Raw genomic sequence first — 20,711 nt, 5'->3', positions numbered from 1 at the left:
GTGTCCCTTATATTCTATACCTCTCTGCTCTAGTGTGTAGGTGAATGACTTGTCTCCTGACACTCGAGCCTTTCCATCATGACAAAGCATGTGTCAGGAACGTGATGGAGTGTAACCCATTATCTCGATGAGAACAACTCGAGAACCTCAACACTTTTGAAGATCCTACAAATTCATTCCCTCTATTACCAGTGCACCATCTACAAAATACCACCAGGAAGAAAAACGGCTTCATACATATGGGATCACCAACTCCAGATTGCCCCATAATTTGCATACTATCAGCACCTGGAACTTCATTGCTGGTCCTTCATTGTCATTGGATCCACAGTGAATTCTGGAACTGCTTTGCCAAGGCCACTGTGAAAGTCCCTTCAGTAGGTGGACTGCATCAGTTAAAGGAAGTGACTTAATACCCCCTTCCCAAGGTCTTGCCAGTAACGTCCAGACTGAAAAATGACGAGAATTCAGAGCAGTGCTACTAATGCAGCTGCTACTAATCATTAGAGCAGTATGATCTATTGATAAACTTAATCAGAAAAATTGGCCTCCTTTTAGTGATGAAGTTAATGAATGTCAGCTATGTAAATGTTGTCAAGGTAATCAGTCAGGAGAGCTGTGGTTTTAGAGGGGATCTGAGAGGGAAAGTTTTCATGCAGACGATGGTTGGAGAATGGAATGCAATTAGCAGCGTAATCAGTGAATCTAATTCAAAAACATTTTTCCTACAGATTTTATTGTTAAGCAGAATATGGGTCATGGTGGCAGTCATTGCCTTGGGATCCCTGCTGGAAAAGGACCACATCTTGTTGGATGTATAGATATTATGACTGATCACACAATTCAGGTGGGGACCTACGTAACTTGTAAAATCCAAATAAGCACAAAGCTGTCACAAAACACAAACCAAAAGAACACCTTTGTCAGTTGCTGAAAAGAATATTATCATGTGTGGGAAATAAATAGCAAGGACATATTTAATGTTATTAAACTTGGAGTCATAGAGAAGTACAGCATAGAAACAGCCCCTTCAGCTCATCTAGTCTATACTGAAACATTTAAATTGCCTGCTCCCATCAATATGTACTGGGGCCATAGCCCTCCATCTCCCTGCCATCCATGTACCTATCCATATTTCTCTTAAACATTGAAATCAAGCTTATATGCACCACTTGCAGTGGCAGCTCATTCCACACTCTCATGATCTTCTGAGTGAAGAAGTTTCCCCTCATGTTCCCCTTAAACTTTTCAACCGTCACCCTTAACCCGTGGCCTCTGAATGTAGTCCCACCCAACCACAGTGGAAAAAATATGCTTGCATTTACCGTATCTATACCCTTCATAATATGTATACCTCTATCACATCTCCCCACAATCTTCAACATTCCAAGGAATAAAGTCCTTTATTCATTTAATTTTGTCTTCAATGTTTGATGTAATGAATTTTCAATATTCCATACCATCTTAAAAAGCTTCAATTTTAACTGAATGTAATCAATAAAGAAATATTTAATTAAAGTTATGATGTCAGCATAATGGGGCATTGAGACTTTTAGTTAATGTACAATAATTTAATTTCCAGAAGGCTTTTGATTAAGTGCTACATGAGAAATTATTATGGAAAATAGAAGATGATGGTGTGGGAATTAACCAATTAGTGTAAATAAGAGATTGCCCGGATAACAAAAACCTTGATGGCTATAAATGGTTTCTTCCCAGTTGATGAAGGGTAATAAGTAGAATGCCATGACAATCAGTGCTAAATCTTCATTTAGATAATAAGTTATGAAGAGAATATAAGCTACAAAGTAATGTAGATTGGTTGAGTGGACAAAGATCTGGTAAATGAAAGATCCGTCACTCTAGTATTCCGACACAACAAGTAGTTGGTAAAGTTAACACAATATTATCATTTATTGCTAGAAAAAAGATATAAAAGTATGGAAATTTGACTTTAGTTAAAACATTCCTGTAATTATATAATGAGTACTGTAATGGGTGTGGAGTATCAGAATTTTTCTGTCTATTCCCATAATGATGTTGTAAAACTCTATAGAGCAAAGGAAGTTAGTAAGAGAAATAAAATGTTAGCTTCTTCCATCTAATCCTGCTGCTGAAATGTGTTTATCCCCGGAATTTTCTCAAAGTTCGTATCTGCTCTCAAGTGTCATTACGAGAATTTGATGTAGTACTTCATATGGGATCTAACCTATTGCTGTAATCTACTCTTGTATCCTTGCGATAACCAAAGAATTTCTCCACCTTGCCCCCACCACCCCTACTTTGTGTTGAAAGATTCATACAGCCATACAGCACAGAAACAAACTCTTTGGTTCACCGCATCCATACCACCCACCTATCAAGTGCCCATTTATTGGAGTTTCATCTTGCATTTTGCATCCCTTTCAATTCACTCCCCCCAATTCTCCTGCTACCCAGTGAGACAAGAGGCAATTTGATATAACAAATTATGTAGCAAATTAATCTGCCAATCATCAAGTCATTTGCATGTGAAAGGAAACCAGAATGTACTTGGGTGTTGGTGGAAAGGAGGGGAACGGGCAAACTAAACACAAGCTATCTCAGACAGGAGCAGGATCAGACAGGTCACTGGATCTGTGAAGCAACAGTATTTCCTGTTGTGCAGGTCTTTGGCAATTGTTTGAATCTTTTCTTTTCTAAAATCAAAAGTAATGAGGTGTGCAGATTAGTCCAGGTTAATGTTGTAGATAGTCAATCCAATTGAGCTGTTATGTAATAAAGATCGAAAAGGGCAGCCCATAAATGTTTTTTGCTGGTACATTATTGTGATATCGTTTGTATATCCGTAATGTCATTTATAAATCGACAATTCATACACATTAAATTGTCCTCATTACAAATCAATCAATGGTAGTCTTAAAATTCAAGACAGCATTGCTAATGCATTGAAAATGAAAAGATGAGAGATCTCTGGGCCAGTTTGGTAGAGGAGGTTATAACCTACACTAAGCTAATAATTATTCTTTGAATAATATGTTACAGAGTAATAGAGTTGCACAATAAATAAACAGGTCCTTTGATCTACCACACCAATGTCAACCAGCACACATAAAAGCTGCTGCGTTCACCAGCAACTTTTATGTGTGTTGCTTGAAATTACAGCATCTGCAGATTTCCTTGTGTTTGCGTTTTTGAATGCCAGCCAGCATACTTAATATTAGTAATCCCACTTGCCTGCATTAATTCTACATACCTCTTACCCTGCCCATTCAAGAACCTGTTAAGACGCCTCCTAAGTATGCCTTTATGGGTGTAATACAATGTCCTTACGCGGTATTTATTTACCCTTTTTTCCTATTGTGTTACTGTATTTTCAAACTATTTTTCCCCAAATAGGGATGTTTCTTACGCCTGTACTATCCTTGTAATAAGGGTGAGAAGAATCAACAGCCATTGTGGATCCCCAGGGATGAATATTACAATGGACTTGCTGATTTTCTTAAATACAACAGAACAGCTGTGGGATATATTTTACAGTATATGTATGGTAAGAAGTATTCTCCTTGCATCCTATTTATATCTATGTTTCTTGAACATTAGTTGTTGGATATAAAATTTTCTAGATGACTGGCACTTCACATGGATTGCCAATTACTAAGGGTCTAAATCTGAGATACGTATGGTGAGAGTTACTAAAATGTCAACTGTTTACTCTTTTCCTGTGATGCTGTGTGGCCTGCTGAGTTTCTCCAGAATTTTATGTAGTGTTGTTTGGTGAGAGTAGTCTGGATTGGCTGGAATCCCCTCTTGACTGTTTTTTCCCTCGCCACATTCTTTGGTAAACATTTACAGCATTTTAAATTCAAGTTTATTGTCATTCAATCATGCACACGTATACAGCTAAATAAAACATCGTTCCTCTGTTGCCAACATGCAAAACCTAGTACATACAATATATTCACACACAGCACATGTAGCTACAATCCAGCACGTCCAGTCACAAAATAAAGTTAGCACAAGACTCTGAGGGACATGGCCTGAAGGTGACAGGTTGACATAAAGTGCAAGGTGCATGCTTATACAAGACAGTATATTTCTGACACTATCATAATAAAACAAGCAGCCATATCAATAAATAAAACAATAGTCATATCAATAGCAATAAAAGATTAAATGTGACCATTACAGGTTGAGAATGTGTCTGTGAGTTGGAGAGAGGGCAGGGTATTCAGACAGTGTGTACATGTTAGTTTGGATTATTTAATTTCTTATCAAATAGTTCAAAGTAAGTTTATCAAAGTGCATATATGTCACTATATACAACCCTAAGATTCATTGATATTTATTAGTTTTGTAAGCAGCCCGCTATGCATCAGTGGTTCACCAGTACCATTCTGGCCAAAGCAAGGTAATGTTACTTAGAACGAATACTAAGTATTCTTACTTAGATGCCAGAATACTAATAGTTTGGACACGTGTGTGCTATTTCACTAAGGCTCAATGCTATTTATGTTGTTAAGTTCGAAGCTTTCATTTGCTGCAGTTGGGTGAAAATTCTCCTTGGGCTCCTCTCTATATCTAGTTGTGAAATAGTGTGAGCTTACTACATAGTGACAACCACCTGACTCCTTTAGTATTGTAATGACAAGATAATTAAGCCAAGGTGAACTGGATGCTTAGGTTTGCGTAAATGTATGGGTTTCATGATGTACCGGAGCATTGTTTCCCTTCTTGTCACCAGACTATAGGAAGAAGGCAGAGGAGATTTGCCAAGATGTCACCGAGATTGAAGCACTCCAATGGAAAGGAGAGGTTGAATAGGCTGAGCTCGTTTTCCCTAGTTACCTACAGAACGATGAAAGATAGAGACTACTAATAAAAATCTGTAGAGGGGATCTGAGAGGGAAATTTTTCATGCAAAGGGTGGTTGGATTCTAGAATGCACAGCTTGAGACGTAGTGGATGCAGATACTCTCTCAACATTTATGAACCAGACAAGGTTGTTATTCACTTAATGGAGTGCCAAACAAAAGATTTAGAGAATAGACGGATCATTGAGTTAAACGAAAATATGTTGGTTCCTTCAGAAATTCCTTCAACTTGCAGCCTGTTTTAAAATTTATTATCAAGCCTCTTTGTTGCTGCCAGTCCAGATGAAGGATCCATACCCAATATGTCAAGCATTTATTTCACTTCCTAGATACCTCTTGACTTGTTGAGACCCTTCATTGCTTTGTATGTTGCCCTTCTAATGTTGCTCTGTTTTAAGTTAAATCCATTCTTCTCGCAAGTTTGACTTCTACAGTATTTGGAGAGTCATTGTTGGTGAAAGAATTGGGAAACGACGAAGAATGAGGGCAACGGGCAAAAACCCGGTTTAAGTTGGTGCACTTGCTGGTAGTGAACAAAATTGCTAACTACTTTATTGATAACATGTTTTCTGGTAAATAATCAGTGCAATCAATACTAATGAATCAGAGTTGAGCTTTTGAACTACCTGTACGACCTGGCATTTTTGCAGTGTGAACTGAAGTCTCGAAGATGCAGGATGGTTGTGGCGAAGTTTGTAGGATCGAATAGAGATGGTTGGGCCTGGGTGCAACAATGGGGAATAAGGCAATCTTTGGCCTTTGCTGGAGTGGACCTGGAGTCAATTTAATGCGGCAGAACCAAAGTGAGGCAGAGATTGATTGAAGGAATGAGCCAAATTGGAGAGCCCAGGTCCAAAAGCTTATCGAAGTGCCAGGTCCAAGAGTAGGGAATGACCCAAGGTTTGGATGAATTAAGCACCAGGCCAAATTGAAAAGGTCTGGGTGTCAGGGCTGGAGGCGAGGGATGGGCCAATTCAGTTCACTACCCTATGAGCTTTACGCGTCTCTTCACTGAACTGAGGCTGGAGCCTGCAATGGGCTCCTGAATCAGGTGCAGAAATAACTGGCTTTGTGGCTGTGGACTCATTCGTGAACTTCAGTTCTGAATGTTATTTGCTTACAATTTGCACAATTTGTTTTTTTTCCATTTTTAAAATCTTTTTTTATTAATTATCGTTAAAGATCAACAAAAAATACATTAAGATAATCAAGTCAATATGTCGATATGTACAATAAAGAATTAAATTAGCAAATAACTGATTAACAAAGCTAAGCAATATATCAATAATAAGAAGAAAAAATAAAGTGTTAAGAATAGTTTTTTGAAAGAAAAAAAGAACCCCTACTAAGAGGGAAAAAACCCCTGCTAACTAAAAAAAAATGGAAAAAAAACTCCATTGGAAGCACAACCCTGGAGCTATACGTCATACAAGCTTCCATAAAAGAAAAACATCAATCCGCCAACTCAAATCCATTTAAACAAAAATCGGAAGGAAACCATATTAATTAACTCAAACCAGATGATAATGTCTGCACATTGAGTGTTTGACATTTTTTTATGGGTTCTATTGGGATTTGTTGTTTTGTGGCTACCTGTAAGTAGACGAATGTCAAGATTGTATATAGTATACATAGTTCTGATAATGAATGTACTTTGAACTTTGAAATAATTTTGAAATAACTTCTATCCTAAAACTGGTTGGTATCTGGTTCACTGCCTGGAGGAATAGTGGAGGTTGATTCATTCATGAAGTTCAATAGGTTACTGGTTATTGATTTGAAAGCGGGAGAAAAACAGGTGAGATGTAAGATGAAGATATGGGAATGGCGGGCTTTTAAAACCAACATAGACACAATGGACCAAGTGTCCTCCCTGTGCTTTTACTACTCTGGAGATTATTAAGACAGTTGTTTGCCTGCTCAAATTTTAGTTTTGCTTGTTACTGAAAACTTGTCCAGTACTGCATTTTCACAGAACATTGAATACCACAGCACCGTACAGCCCCTTACACCCACAATGTTGTGCTGACCTTATAACCTACTCTGAGGTAAGTTTAACCCTTCCCTCACACACAGTCCTCCATTTCTACTATCATCCATGCAGGCACTATTCTGTATTTCCACCCTGGAAAAAAGTCTCTTTCTGTCTACTCGATCTATGCCTCTAATCTTGTACAACTTTGTCAAATCACCTCTCATCTTCCTTTGCTCCAAAGAGTAAAGCCCTAGCTCAATCAACCTTTCCTATTGAGACATGCTCTTTAATCTAGGCAGCATCCTGGTAAGTCTTGGTAAATCTCCCCTGCACCCTCTGAGGTTCAATATTCTAGAACTAAACATAATGTTCCAAATGTGATCCATCCAGTTTTACAGAGCTGCAATATTACCTCGCAGCTTCTGAACTCAGTATCCCAACTTGTGAAGTCCATCACACCATATGCCAATTTATGACGGCTAATGCACCTTCTATGCCTTTATAACTCTATCAATTTGCATAGCATGAGATGATGCACGTCTGTGTGAGATAATGGGACTTTCGAGAGATTTTGAGACTTTTTTTTTACTGTGCCCATGGTCTGTTCTTTATCAAATTATGGTATGGCTTTGCACTGTTGTAACTATATGTTATAATTATGTGGTTTTTGTCAGTTTTTCAGTCTTGGTTTGTCTTGTGTTTGTGTGATATCATTCTGGAAGAACATTGTATCATTTCTTAATGCATGCATTACTAACTGACAATAAAAGAGGACTGCGTGTCCTCATAATCTAACTTTTAAAAAATAGCAACTTTGAGGGATCGAGGGATCAATGGACATGGAGCCCAAGATCCTCTGTTTCTTCGCGCTGCTAAGATTCCTGCCATTAACCCTATATTGTGCCTTCAAATTTGAGCTCCATAAGACACAGGAGCAGAATTAGGCCATTCAGACTATCGAGTCTGCTCCAGCGCTCCATCATGGTTGATTTATTATCCTTCTCAACCCCATTCTCCGGCCTTCACCTTGTAACCTTTTAATGCTCTTACTAATCAAGAAAAGATCAACCTTTGGTTTAAGTATGATGGCTTCCACAGCTGTGTCACTTCATATCATGCTTCCCTAGATTGAACCATCTGCCACTTCTCAGCCCAGCTCTGCATCTTGTCAATGTCCTATCGTAACCTATGACGATCTTCCACACTATCCATAACTCCACCAAACTTTGTGTCATCTGTAAACTTACTAACCCCACCCCCTTTCATTTCCTCATCCATTAAAATTTCACAGAGCAGGGGTCCCTGCACAACATCACTGGCCACTGACCTCCAGGTAGAATATGCTCCATCTACTACTTCCCTCTGCCTTCTATGGGCAAGTTATTTCTGAATCCACACTGCCAAGTTTCCTTGGATCCTATTCCTCCTTACTCTCGGAATGAGCCTACCATAGGGAACCTTACCAAATGCCTTACTAAAATCCACATACACCACATCCTCTGCTCTACATTCATCAATGTATTTTCTCACATACTTAAAGAATTCAATGAGGCTCCTGAGACATAACCTCCCTCTCACAAAGCCATGCTGATTATACCTAATCACATGATGCTTTTCTCATAAATCCTGTCTCTCAACCTCCAATGATTTGCCCACCACTGAAGTAAGACTCACTAGACTATAATTCCCTGGGTTATCCCTTCTCCCTTACTTGAACAAAGGAATAACATTTACCACCCTCCAATTATCTGGTGGTACCACTGTGACCAATGAAGACCCAAAGAACATCGCCAAAGGTGCAACAATCTCTTCCCTTGCTTTCCAAATAACCTGGGGTATATCCCATCCAAACCCAGGGACTTGTCTATCCTAATGTTTTTCAGATGTTCCAAAACATCCTCTTTCTTAACGTTGACGTATTCTAGTATATCAGCCTGCTTTACGCTGTCTTCATTAATGGTGAATACCGAAGCAAAGTATTCATTAAGGACCACCCTTTCCTCTTCTGATCCCAGGCATGTTTCCTCTTCTATCCCTGTTCAAACCTACCCTCTAGTCACCTTCCTGTTTCTCACATACATGTAGAACTCCTTGAAGTTTTCCTTAATCCAACTCACCAACACCTTTACATGCCCCCCTTCCAGCTTTCTTAAGTCCTTTCCTCAGTTCCCTCTTGGCTACTTCGTAACTTTCTAGAACCTTCTCTAATCCTTGCTTCCTAAACTTTAATTTTTTTTTTCTTTCTCTTGATGGGATGTTCCACATTTCTTGTCAACCATGATTCCTTCACCCTACCGTCTTTTCCATGCCTCAATGGGACAAACCTATCCAGAACCCCTGTAAGTATTCTCTAAACAACCTCCACGTTTTCATTGTGTATTTCCCTGAGTACATCTGTTCCCAATTTGTGCTCCCAAGTTGCTGCCTTATAGCATCATAATTCCCCTTTCTCTCTGCCCCCCTCCCCCAATTAAATACTTTCCCATATCATCAGCTCCTTTCTCTGTCTCAGGCTATGATAAAGATCAGGGAGTTAACATCACTGTCTCCAAAACACTCACCCACTGAGAGATCTGATATCTGACCTGGTTCATTACGTAACAAATTCCACTCTATCTAAACCATTTGCTCTGAGCTGGTAATCAATATTAGGGAAGATGATGATTCCAAATCCTCCTGATCTGTTCCTTGGTGCTTCTGTTACCATTGGAAAGTCGATAGAAAACTATGGGTGCCGTGGTAGCGTAGTGGTTAACGTGACGCTATTACAGCCCGGGCTGCCGGATTCTCATCCCAGAATTATTTGTGAGGAGGCTGTGCGTCTGTGAGTTTTCTCCGGGCGCTCCAGTTTCCTCCCACAGTCCGAAGACGTAGCTGGTAGGCCATTGTAATATAGGTGAGTTGTTGAGGAGGTGTGGCTCAAAGAGGCTATTCTGCACTGTATGTCAAAATAAATAAACTCTCAATGGAGGATGTCTCCCTTTCTGCTTCTGACTTGCACCCACACTAACTCGGTAGTCAACCCCTCCCTCTCTGCGGCTGTCCCTCCCACTCCCTTTTTGAAACATCTAAACCTCAGAACATCCAGCAGCCATTCCTGCCATGTCTCCGTGATGGTTCATAGTTCTATGTATTGACCCATCAGATCATTTCAATCCATTCTTATTTAAAGTTGAAATTATTTGAAAAATCGACTAAATTACATGTTTTGCTGTACATCAAGCTACTGACACTTGCTTTTTAGCAATTATTTTAATTGGCTTATGTAGAAAAGGAGAATACACATCTTTCATAATACTGAGTTAAAGCACAGAGTTCTAAATCCAGTCTTATTCTTAGTAATTGCAATTTTTTAAAAATTGTTTTCACTTGCATTCAACTAAATGAGGTGACTTATTTCTTATGTTATCAGACATCTCACCTCTCCTGGAAGTTCCGGGAGTCTCCCGCATATTAATATTGGCTCCCTGATGCCCACAAATTATATACAATAAATTATATACAAATTATATTCCAGAAATCAATTTTTTTGAGAGAGAGCAAGAGAGAGAGAGTGAGAGAGCAACTACGAGAGGGAGAGAGAGAGAGTGAGCATGAGAGCAACCACGAGAGAGAGAGAGAGAGAGAGAGAGAGAATGACCATGAGCAAGAGAGAGAGAGTGCATGAGAGAGAGAGAGAGAGAGTGCACGCCATGGCAGAGTGTTCCAAAAAAAAATATAAAATGTATGTTACCCCAGACTACCCTGAAGTGTACCCCTGCCTAATAGGGGTCAAAATAATGACAGTGTTGCACACTGCACTGTTTGCAACAGTGACCTTTCAATTGCTGATGGTGGGTTAAGACTGTAAAAGACATGTTGAGGTGAGTTTAACAGGTGTCATTCATTCATTAGCATAGCTAACGTTATTTAAACTAACTGGCTAGCTGTTAAGTAGCTACTCTATTGCAGATATCCCACCCCTCCCAGAAGTTCTGGGAGTCTCCTGCAAATTGATGATGCTATCTCCCTGAAATAAGTTTTTTCAGGGTGCGATGTCTGTGTTATATTCTTATGTCATGACTTGGCAGTACATTTCAGCTCTACCTTTATTTTAACAATCCAATTGAAGCATTTTGATTTCTTGCCAGGGTCATACAGAGTTCCTGCTGAATGGGATGCCCCATTTAAATCAGATGGAAAATATCCTCTAGTCATCTTCTCCCATGGCCTCGGAGCTTTCAGGTAAAACAGAGCCAATTTTAAGATAATGAATAATCACTGTTGCTTCTTTGCAGAGTTTCAATCATTCAGTGCCAGGGAAGGCAATAATACTGACAGTAATTATATCTTCTAATTCACATAATGATCTGTAGTTAATACCCTGACACAGATATAATCACAGTTTTAAAACATTAAATTCTGATTCACTTTCATCAATATCCTTAAAATCCTCTTTTGTCTGCACTGAAACTATTCTTGACTTTTATTTTCAATATTCATCATCTTGAGCTGTAATCTTGTTAGCTTTGCCATTGCATGTGTTCATGTACACCTTTAGGAAGTCTTTCCACTTAACTGTAGCTAAAAGAAAATTATTCTCCTGCTCAGAAGACACAAGAGATTGCAGATAATGGAGCAACAAACAACCTTGAGTCAACATCAGTGAAAGGAAGTTGTCAGCTTTTGCGTCAAATCTCTGCATCAGGATTGAGAGTGGGTGTCGGGTGGGAGGTGAGAACCATAGAACCATAGAAACTACAGCACAGAAACAGGCCTTTTGGGCCTTCTTGGCTGTGCCGAACCATTTTCTGCCTAGTCCCACTGACCTGCACATGGACCATATCCCTCCATACACCTACCATCCATGTATCTACCTACTTTATTCTTAAATGTAATAAAAGAACCCACATTTACCACCTCGTCTGGCAGCCCATTCCATACTCCCACCACTCTCTGTGTGAAGTAACAACAGCAGCAAACTTCTCACTAGGGGACAAGTTCAGGAAGCAATCAGTAACCTGCCCATCTGAAACCACATTGAACATTATTTATGCTGTATTTTGACCACAATGTAAAGTATTCTTTCACCACTCAGAAGCCTTGAACAATGTCAGTTGTTAGACACTATGGGACATCATTCTTAAAATTGGCTGAACACAGAAATTTGCTGTAATCTTAACTATAGAGTCATATAGTAATAGAAAAGTACAGCACAGAAACAGGCCAATCGCATGATCCCACTCAACTCCATACATCTGCCTTCTCCCCATATCCTTTGATGCCCTGACCAATCAGGAAATGATCAACTTCTACTTTAAATGTACCCATGGACTTGGCCTCCACCGCAGTCACTGGCTGAGCATTCCGCAGCTTCACCACTCTCTGGCTAAAAGAATTCCTTCTTACCTCTGTTCTAAAAGGTTGCCCCTCAATTCTGAGGCTGTGTCATCTAATTCTGGATATCCCAACCATAGGAAACTTCCTCTCCACATCCACTTTATCTAGTCCTTTCAACATTTGGTAGGATTCAATGAGATCCTTCCCCTGCATCCTCTTTTGTCTGCACTGAAACTATTCTTGACTTTTATTTTCAATATTCATCATCTTGAGCTGTAATCTTGTTAGCTTTGCCATTGCATGTGTTCATGTACACCTTTAGGAAGTCTTTCCACTTAACTGTAGTTAAAAGAAAATTATTCTCCTGCTCAGAAGACACAAGAGATTGCAGATAATGGAGCAACAAACAACCTTGAGTCAACATCAGTGAAAGGAAGTTGTCAGCTTTTGCGTCAAATCTCTGCATCAGGATTGAGAGTGGGTGAACCATAGAACCATAGAAACTACAGCACAGAAACAGGCCTTTTGGGCCTTCTTGGCTGTGCCGAACCATTTTCTGCCTAGTCCCACTGACCTGCACACGGACCATATCCCTCCATACACCTCCTATCCATGTATCTGTCCAATTTATTCTTAAATGTTAAAAAAGAACCCGCATTTACCACCTCGTCTGGTAGCTCATTCCATACTCCCACCACCCTCTGTGTGAAGAAAACCCCCCCTAATGTTCCCTTTAAACTTCTCCCCCCTCACCCTTAACCCATGTCCTCTGGTTTTTTTCTCCCCTTGCCTCAGTGGAAAAAGCCTGCTTGTATTCACTCTATCTATACCCATCATAATTTTATATACCTCTATCAAATCTCCCCTCATTCTTCTATGCTCCAGGGAATAAAGTCCTAACCTATTCAACCTTTCTCTGTAACTGAGTTTCTCAAGTCCAGGCAACATCCTTATAAACCTTCTCTGCACTCTTTCAACCTTATTTATATCCTTCCTGTAATTTGGTGACCAAAACTGAACACAATACTCCAGATTCGACCTCACCAATGCCTTATACAACCTCATCAGAACATTCAATACTTTGATTAATAAAGGCCAATGTACCAAAAGCTCTCTTTACGACCCTATCTACCTGTGACGCCACTTTTAGGGAATTTTGTATCTGTATTCCCAGATCCCTCTGTTCCACTGCACTCCTCAGTGCCTTACCATTAACCCTGTATGTTCTGCGTTGGTTTGTCCTTCCAACATGCAATACCTCACACTTGTCAGTATTAAACTCCATCTGCCATTTTTTAGCCCATTTTTCCAGCTGGTCCAAGTCCCTCTGCAGGCTCTGAAAACCTTCCTCACTGTCTACTACACCTCCAATCTTTGTATCATCAGCAAATTTGCTGATCCAATTTACCACATTATCATCCAGATCATCGATATAGATGACAAATAACAATGGACCCAGCACTGATCCCTGTGGCACACCACTAGTCACAGGCCTCCACTCAGAGAAGCAATTCTCTACTACCACTCTTTGGCTTCTTCCATTGAGCCAATGTCTAATCCAATTTACCACCTCTCCATGTATACCTAGCAACTGAATTTTCCTAACTAACCTCCCATGCGGGACCTTGTCAAAGGCCTTACTGAAGTCCATGTAGACAATATCCACTGTCTTCCCTTCATCCACTTTCCTGGTAACCTCCTCGAAAAACTCCAATAGATTGGTCAAACATGACCTACCACGCACAAAGCCATGTTGACTCTCCCTAATAAGTCCCTGTCTATCCAAATGCTTGTAGATTCTGTCTTTTAGTACTCCCTCCAATAACTTATCTGCTACTGACGTTAAATTTACTGGCCTATAATTTCCCGGATTACTTTTCGATCCTTTTTTAAACAACGGAACAACATGAGCCACTCTCCAATCCTCCGGCACCTCACCTGTAGACAGCGACATTTTAACTAGTTCTGCCAGGGCCCCTGCAATTTCAACACTAGTCTCCTTCAAGGTCCGAGGGAACACCCTGTCAGGTCCCGGGGATTTATCCACTTTAATTTTCCTCAAGACAGCAAGGACCTCCTCCTTTTCGATCTGTACAGTTTCCATGATCTCACTACTTGTTTCCCTTAATTCCATAGACTTCATGCCAGTTTCCTTAGTAATTACAGATGCAAAAAACCTATTTAAGATCTCCCCCATTTCCTTTGGCTTCGTACATAGCCAACCACTCTGATCTTCAAGAGGACCAATTTTATCCCTTACAATCCTTTTGCTCTTAATATACCTGTAAAAGTTCTTTGGATTATCCTTCACTTTGACTGCCAAGGCAACCTCATTTCTTCTTTTAGCCCTCCTGATTTCTTTCTTAAGTATTTTCTTGCACTTCTTATACTCCTCAAGCACCTTATTTACTCCCTGCTTCCTATACATGTCATACAACTCCCTCTACTTCTTTATCAGAGTTGCAATATCCCTTGAGAACCAAGGTTCCTTATTCCTATTCACTTTGCCTTTCATCCTGACAGGAACATACAAATTCTGCACTCTCAAAATTTCTCCTTTGAAGGCTTCTCACCTACCGATCACATCTTTGCCAGAGAACAACCTGTCCCAATCCATGCTTTTGAGATCCTTTCTCATTTCTTCAAATTTGGCCTTCTTCCAGTTCAGAACCTCAACCCTAGGACCAGATCTAACCTTGTCCATGATCAAGTTGAAACTAATGGTGTTATGATCACTGGAACCAAAGTGCTCCCCTACACAGACTTCTGTCACTTGCCCTAATTCGTTTCCTAACAGGAGATCCAATATTGCATCCCCTCTAGTTGGTCCCTCTATATATTGATTTAGAAAACTTTCCTGAACACATTTTACGAACTCTAAAGCAACATAGAAAGGGGAGATAGCCAACATAGAAAGGGGAGGCAAGATAGAATTCCAATAGACATGAGACTGCCTTCAGACTCCCTCTCTTTACCTGCCTTCATTTTGTTTTTCCCTTTCTTGTTTGACATGGTCTTCCAACACTGCCCCCCCCCCACCACCCTGTCAATACCAGCCTGTTATCTTTCACCCCTTCTCAATCCTCCAGTTGCCTGAGAATTTTTTCTTGCCACCTCCCTTCTCTGTGCTGGCCACCTTGCGTCTCGGATCTCAGTCCTGTTGCAGGGATTTGACCTGAAACACGGACAACTTATTTCCACCCACCATTGCTGTTCGACCCACTAAGTTCCTCCAGAAGTTTGTTGCTCTGCTGCTTAGGAATTTTGTTATCAGTGCATAGGCTTTAGTAAGCTCCATTTACTGTATATTCCACGATTTGCTCTGAGCAGCATCAATTTAAATTTACTTCTGTCTCTGTATAATTCATATTTGCCTGATTTGTTGGGGGGGAGGGGAAAAAAGGGGGAAAATTGTCCATGGGTTTCCTTCCTAATTCATACAATTTCAGGACTATATCCATGAAGCAAGCTATTTTAAGTGGTTTGTCTGCCATGATGGTGAAGGCAATACGGTTTTGGCTTTCACTAGCTAGTTTATTCTTACAGCAAGCAGCTGCAGAATTATAGGGTAGACCGATTTCCTTCTCAGCTGTTACTATTCTAAGAAGCATGGAGGAGGGGAGAGGATGATTCTAACTGTACTTCTCAGCAGAGCTTGTTGCTAGTCCATTACAAATGCCACATGAATTCTTAACATGAGGAAACAGTGAAAGCCTTTGGGTTAGGATACATTAATGCGAGTTTAATTCTGTTCACCACTTGCGCATTGCAAACCTGTTGCTCGTGTAAATTGGTGTCACACTTCCATGTTGCAATATCCCAATGATGGCCTTAGTGTTTTGGAGTTCTTGAGAACTTTGCTAGCTGAGCATTAAGTTTCAAGATCAATGCATAAAATGTTGTTTATTAGTTAACAAATCTTGTTCTTTTTTTGACTTTCCTCTCAACCCATCCGGAATCTGTGATTGCTACATTTCAATCAACTGAATTCAACTTTTTCCCATTGTTGCATCTAAGTTTGGCCATTGTTATTCCCAATTTCATTTTATCCTATCGTCAAAATTCTGATTTGCTTATAAATATTACTGATAATCAGGATATTGTCCAAGATGCTACTAGAATTCTAAATCAGCCAAGACGGGGCTCTGCTATACACGATTAGATCTAAACTGACACCAGCAAGTAAACTTTTCTGTGGTGTATATAAGGGGTTAAAATTACAACACAAGAATTTAATGAAGTACCTTGTATTAAAATTAGTTGCCACCTCATTGCACTGAATTTAATTTATTTCCCTAAGCATTTTCTTATATATATGCATAAGTAAGTAGTGCACTAAAAAAAAGTGAGATAGAGTTCATGGGTTCAATGTTCATGAAGAGGGGAAGAAGCTGTTCCTGAATCGAGTGTGTCACTTCTGAGGACAGTGAGAATCATAACATAAATTTTTAGATTAGAACACCCAAGCTGACATGATTAAGCATTATTAAAGAAACATTCTTTTCCCAGGAATATATTAGTTTATCTGGATATTCTGATGGTTGACAAGCTAAATTTAAATACTGTTGACAGTGTTACATTGCTTGCATTTCATTTCCTATACCTGAGCATCAAAGCCCCAAAGAACATTCCCTTCTGTGTAAAGAATGGTTCCCATGGGTGGTTATCATTTTACTCAGTACTTGTGCAATTTAAGCCTGGCTGTAATGAATCTTTTTGTTTATTCTAAATTCCTACTCTTAAGATCTCCTCAAACTTGTTCCCCTAGAACCAGCATATGTTGTAATTCTTGCCATGCTAAGCCATCAGTTAGAAATTCAATTATGGAACATTTGTATCACTGGTCTAGAGATTCTCATTAATGGCTGAACTAGCGAAATTCATATCATTTATTGTAGGCGAAAAGAGGTTTTCATGCGGTAAAAACAAATTTTATCTCTGGCAGTTTGCTTTATTTGCAGAACCACACTTTGCTTGCCAGGATGGTGGAGCAGAAATAAAGTATTTTTAAACTGCAGCTGTATTATGAATTTCACAAGCCTTACAGAAAAAGGCTCTCATGAAAGAATATGAGAAAAAAATAAGTAAATATTCTCAGTAAGCAAAAATTATGCAATTTCGATGAATAATAGCCATAGAAAAATAGGAATAGAGGAAGTTGTTCAGTCCTTTAAGCCTACTCCATCTTTCAACACACATTTTGGTATATCATTTCCCTTCTCATTTTTCTCACTTCCCTGATCCTACTAGTAATACTTCTACTTTATTGTCGTCAAGCAATTGATACTAGAGCGTACAATCATCACAGCGATATTTGATTCTGCTCTTTGCGCTCCCTGGAGTACAAATGGATAGTAAATATAGTAAAAATTTAAATTATAAATCATAAATAGAAAATAGAAGAGGGAAAGTAAGGTAGTGCCAAAAAACCAAGAGGCAGGTCCGGATATTTGGAGGGTATGGCCCAGATCCTGGTCAAGATCCGTTCAGCAGTCTTATCACAGTGGGAAAGAAGCTGTTCCCAAATTTGGCCGTATGAGTCTTCAAGCTCCTGAGCCTTCTCCCGGAGGGACGAGGGATGAAAAGTGTGTTGGCTGGGTGGGTCGTGTCCTTGATTATCCTGGCAGCACCACTCCGACAGCATGCGGTTTAAAGTGAGTCCACGGACGGAAGATTGGTTTGTGTGATGTGCTGCCCCGTGTTCACGATCTTCTGCAGCTTCTTCCGGTCTTAGACTGGACAATTTCCATACTAGGTTGTGATGCACCCTAGAAGAATGCTTTCTATGGTGCATCTATAGAAATTAGTGAGGGTTTTAGGGGACAGGCCAAATTTCTTTAGCTTTCTCAGGAAGTAAAGGCGCTGGTGGGCCTTCTTGGCAGTGAACTCTGCTTGGTTGGACCAAGTCAGGTCATTTGTGATATTGACCCCGAGGAACTTAAAGCTTTTGACCTGTTCCACTTGCGCACCACCGATGTAAATGGGGTCGTGCGGTCTGCTACTCCTTCTGAAGTCAACAATCAATTCCTTCATCGTGCTGACGTTGAGGGATGGGTTATTGTCTTCGCACCATGCCACCAGGTTCTTAATTTCCTCTCTGTACTCAAACTCATCTGGAATAAACCTACCTCCTTTATAAATAGACCAATGACTTGGTCTCCTCCCTCCTGTAGTATAAATTTTCACAGGTTTTTCAGCCTCTGGGTGAAGAAATTTTCTCCTGATTTAATTCCAAATGGCATACCCTCCTACTTGTAAAGAGCGTTGAAACTGGCCCTCCAGTCTAGTAAATCCATGCTAAACCTTAACCACCCACTTACACTAATCCTTCACTAATCCCATTTTTTGAATTGGTCTGTGTGCTCAACTCTTCTCCCCCCCCCCTGCTTTCTGCCCCCAGATTCTACTACTTACCCTTTTGGATGTGGGAGGATACCAGAGCCCAGAGCACTGGGACAAAATCCATGCAGTCACGGGGAAAGCTTGCAAACCAGACACACAGTGTGCATTATGTCAGACTGAACCCAGGTGTCCGGCCCTGAGGCAGCAGCTCTACTAGCTGTGCCCATGTGCTCTGTAAACTGCAGATGTGACCCTTGCTTCTGGCCACTCCAACCGTCGAGAAGATCTTCCCTGTATCTAGAGTGCTCAGTCCTATCCGAATTTTAAAGTATTTCATGAAATCATATTCTTCTGTACAATAGTGAATTTAGTCCTAACTGACCCAATCCTGCCATTCCAGGAACCAGCCATTCCTGTTACACTCCTGCTATAGCAAAATCATTCTTCCTTAGACAAAATTCCAGGTCAGGTCTCACCAAGGCCCTAGGCAACTTCAGTAACACATCCTTGTTCCTGTACTCAACTTATGGCATTGAAGATTAATGTACCATTTGTCTTCCTAGAAAGCTTCATTTCAGTGACTGGTTTATAAGGATGCTCAGGCTTCTTGCACCTTCCATTGTTCCCAATCCCCAGTCAGATAATATTCTGACTTGGGATTCAAAAAAATTGTAGAAGCTGGAAATCAGATATTAAAACAGAGAATATGAGAAATACTCAGCAGTTCAGACAGCATCTTTTGGAAGAGAAATAGGAGTTTTAGGTCAAAAACTGCTTCAGAAGACCTGTTTAGATAGATAGATAGACATACTTTATTGATCCCAAGGGAAATTGGGTGTCGTTACAGTTGCACCAACCAAGAATAGAGTATAAATACAGCAATATAAAACCATAAATAATTAAGTAATAATATGTAAATTATGCCAGATGGAAATAAGTTTGGATCAGTTATAGACCATAAGATATAATAGGAGTTATTTGGCCCATTAAGTCTGCTCTGCCATTCAAACATTGTTGATTTCTTTTTTAACACTATCCCCTTTGACATTCAGGGATCAATCAATCCCTACCTTAAATACACCGATTGATGAGGATTCCACTGCCCTCTGCTATGATTTTAATAGATTCACTATACTCTGGCTGAAGAAATTCCTCATTTGTTTTAAAGGAATGTCCCTTTATTCTGAGGCTGTGTCTCAGTTCTGATTATGTGTCTTCAGGCTGAAATGTTAACTTCTGTTTCTCTTTCCACTGATGAGTAGGTTACTTGGTCGGCACAACATTGTGGGCTGAAGGGCCAGTAATGTGCTGTAGATTTCGCTGTTCTATAATGCTGCAAGACATGTTGTTTCAGTATTTTCTGTTTTTATCATAATCATTCTTTCTGTTTTTAGAAACAAAACTGAGTGGCCTCGCGTCTCAATCAGTCACTGTGTACTGCATCCTTCTCTTTTTAGAGTAATAAGGGTCATAGAACACTACAGCACAGAAATGGGCCCTTCAGCCCATCTAGTTTATGCCAAATTATAAATTTGCTTAGTTCCATCGACCTGCACCTGGACCATAGCCCTCTGTTTCCCCTCCCATCCATGTACCTTTCAAAATTTCTCTTAAATGTTGAAATCGACCCTGCATCCACCACTTCTACTGGCAGCTCATTCCATATTCTCCTTATCCCTAAGTGAAGAAGTTCCTCCTCATGTTCCCCTTAAACATTTCACCTTTCACCCCTAACCCATGACCACTGGTTATAGTCTCACCCAATCTCAGTGGAAGAAGCCTGTTTGCATTTATCTTATCTCTACCCCTCATAATTTTGTATAGCTCTATCCAGCCATATTTTTTTTAAAGCATAAGTCTTTTGTCTTTGCTAAGATATCGCAATTTTTTCTGAGGATAGAAAACATCAGTAGAAGCTTATTTTCCAATGATCCCATGTTGCCAAATATCTGCCTAAACTCTGAAAATCCCTGATAAGCCAGTGAGTATTGCATGGAGAATTATCCAATGGCCAATCTTATTTTTCCTGTCCCAGCCGTCTTGTCCAGCATTCCACCAGGGGGTAATACCAGGGGCCCTCCTTATCCACGGGTTCTGCATGCGCGGATTCAACCAACCACAGATTGGGAAAACCCAGAAGTTCTCTCTCCAGTACTTGTTGTTTGAGCATGTACAGACTTTGTTTTCTTGTCATTATTCCCTAAACAATACAGCATAACAAC

At 40.0% G+C, this 20,711-nt stretch overlaps 1 protein-coding gene across 10 annotated transcripts in view; it reads left to right on the top strand.

The window, feature by feature from the left end:
- The window catches only part of pla2g7 (phospholipase A2, group VII (platelet-activating factor acetylhydrolase, plasma)), an 80,432-nt gene that overhangs the window by 17,826 nt on the left and 41,895 nt on the right, over positions 1-20,711 (top strand). For all 10 annotated transcript variants that reach the window (XM_063036942.1, XM_063037011.1, XM_063037003.1 and 7 more), the window contains 3 exons: positions 732-847; positions 3,379-3,529; positions 10,959-11,052. In XM_063036942.1, the coding sequence (XP_062893012.1) occupies positions 732-847; positions 3,379-3,529; positions 10,959-11,052 (361 nt within the window). The remainder of the gene's footprint in view (positions 1-731; positions 848-3,378; positions 3,530-10,958; positions 11,053-20,711) is intronic.

This window comes from Mobula hypostoma, chromosome 2 (assembly GCF_963921235.1).
Source record: "Mobula hypostoma chromosome 2, sMobHyp1.1, whole genome shotgun sequence".
NCBI classification, from domain to species: domain Eukaryota; kingdom Metazoa; phylum Chordata; class Chondrichthyes; order Myliobatiformes; family Myliobatidae; genus Mobula; species Mobula hypostoma.
Note: the sequence above shows the minus strand (reverse complement) of the source record. Positions and strands in the feature narration are given on the sequence as shown.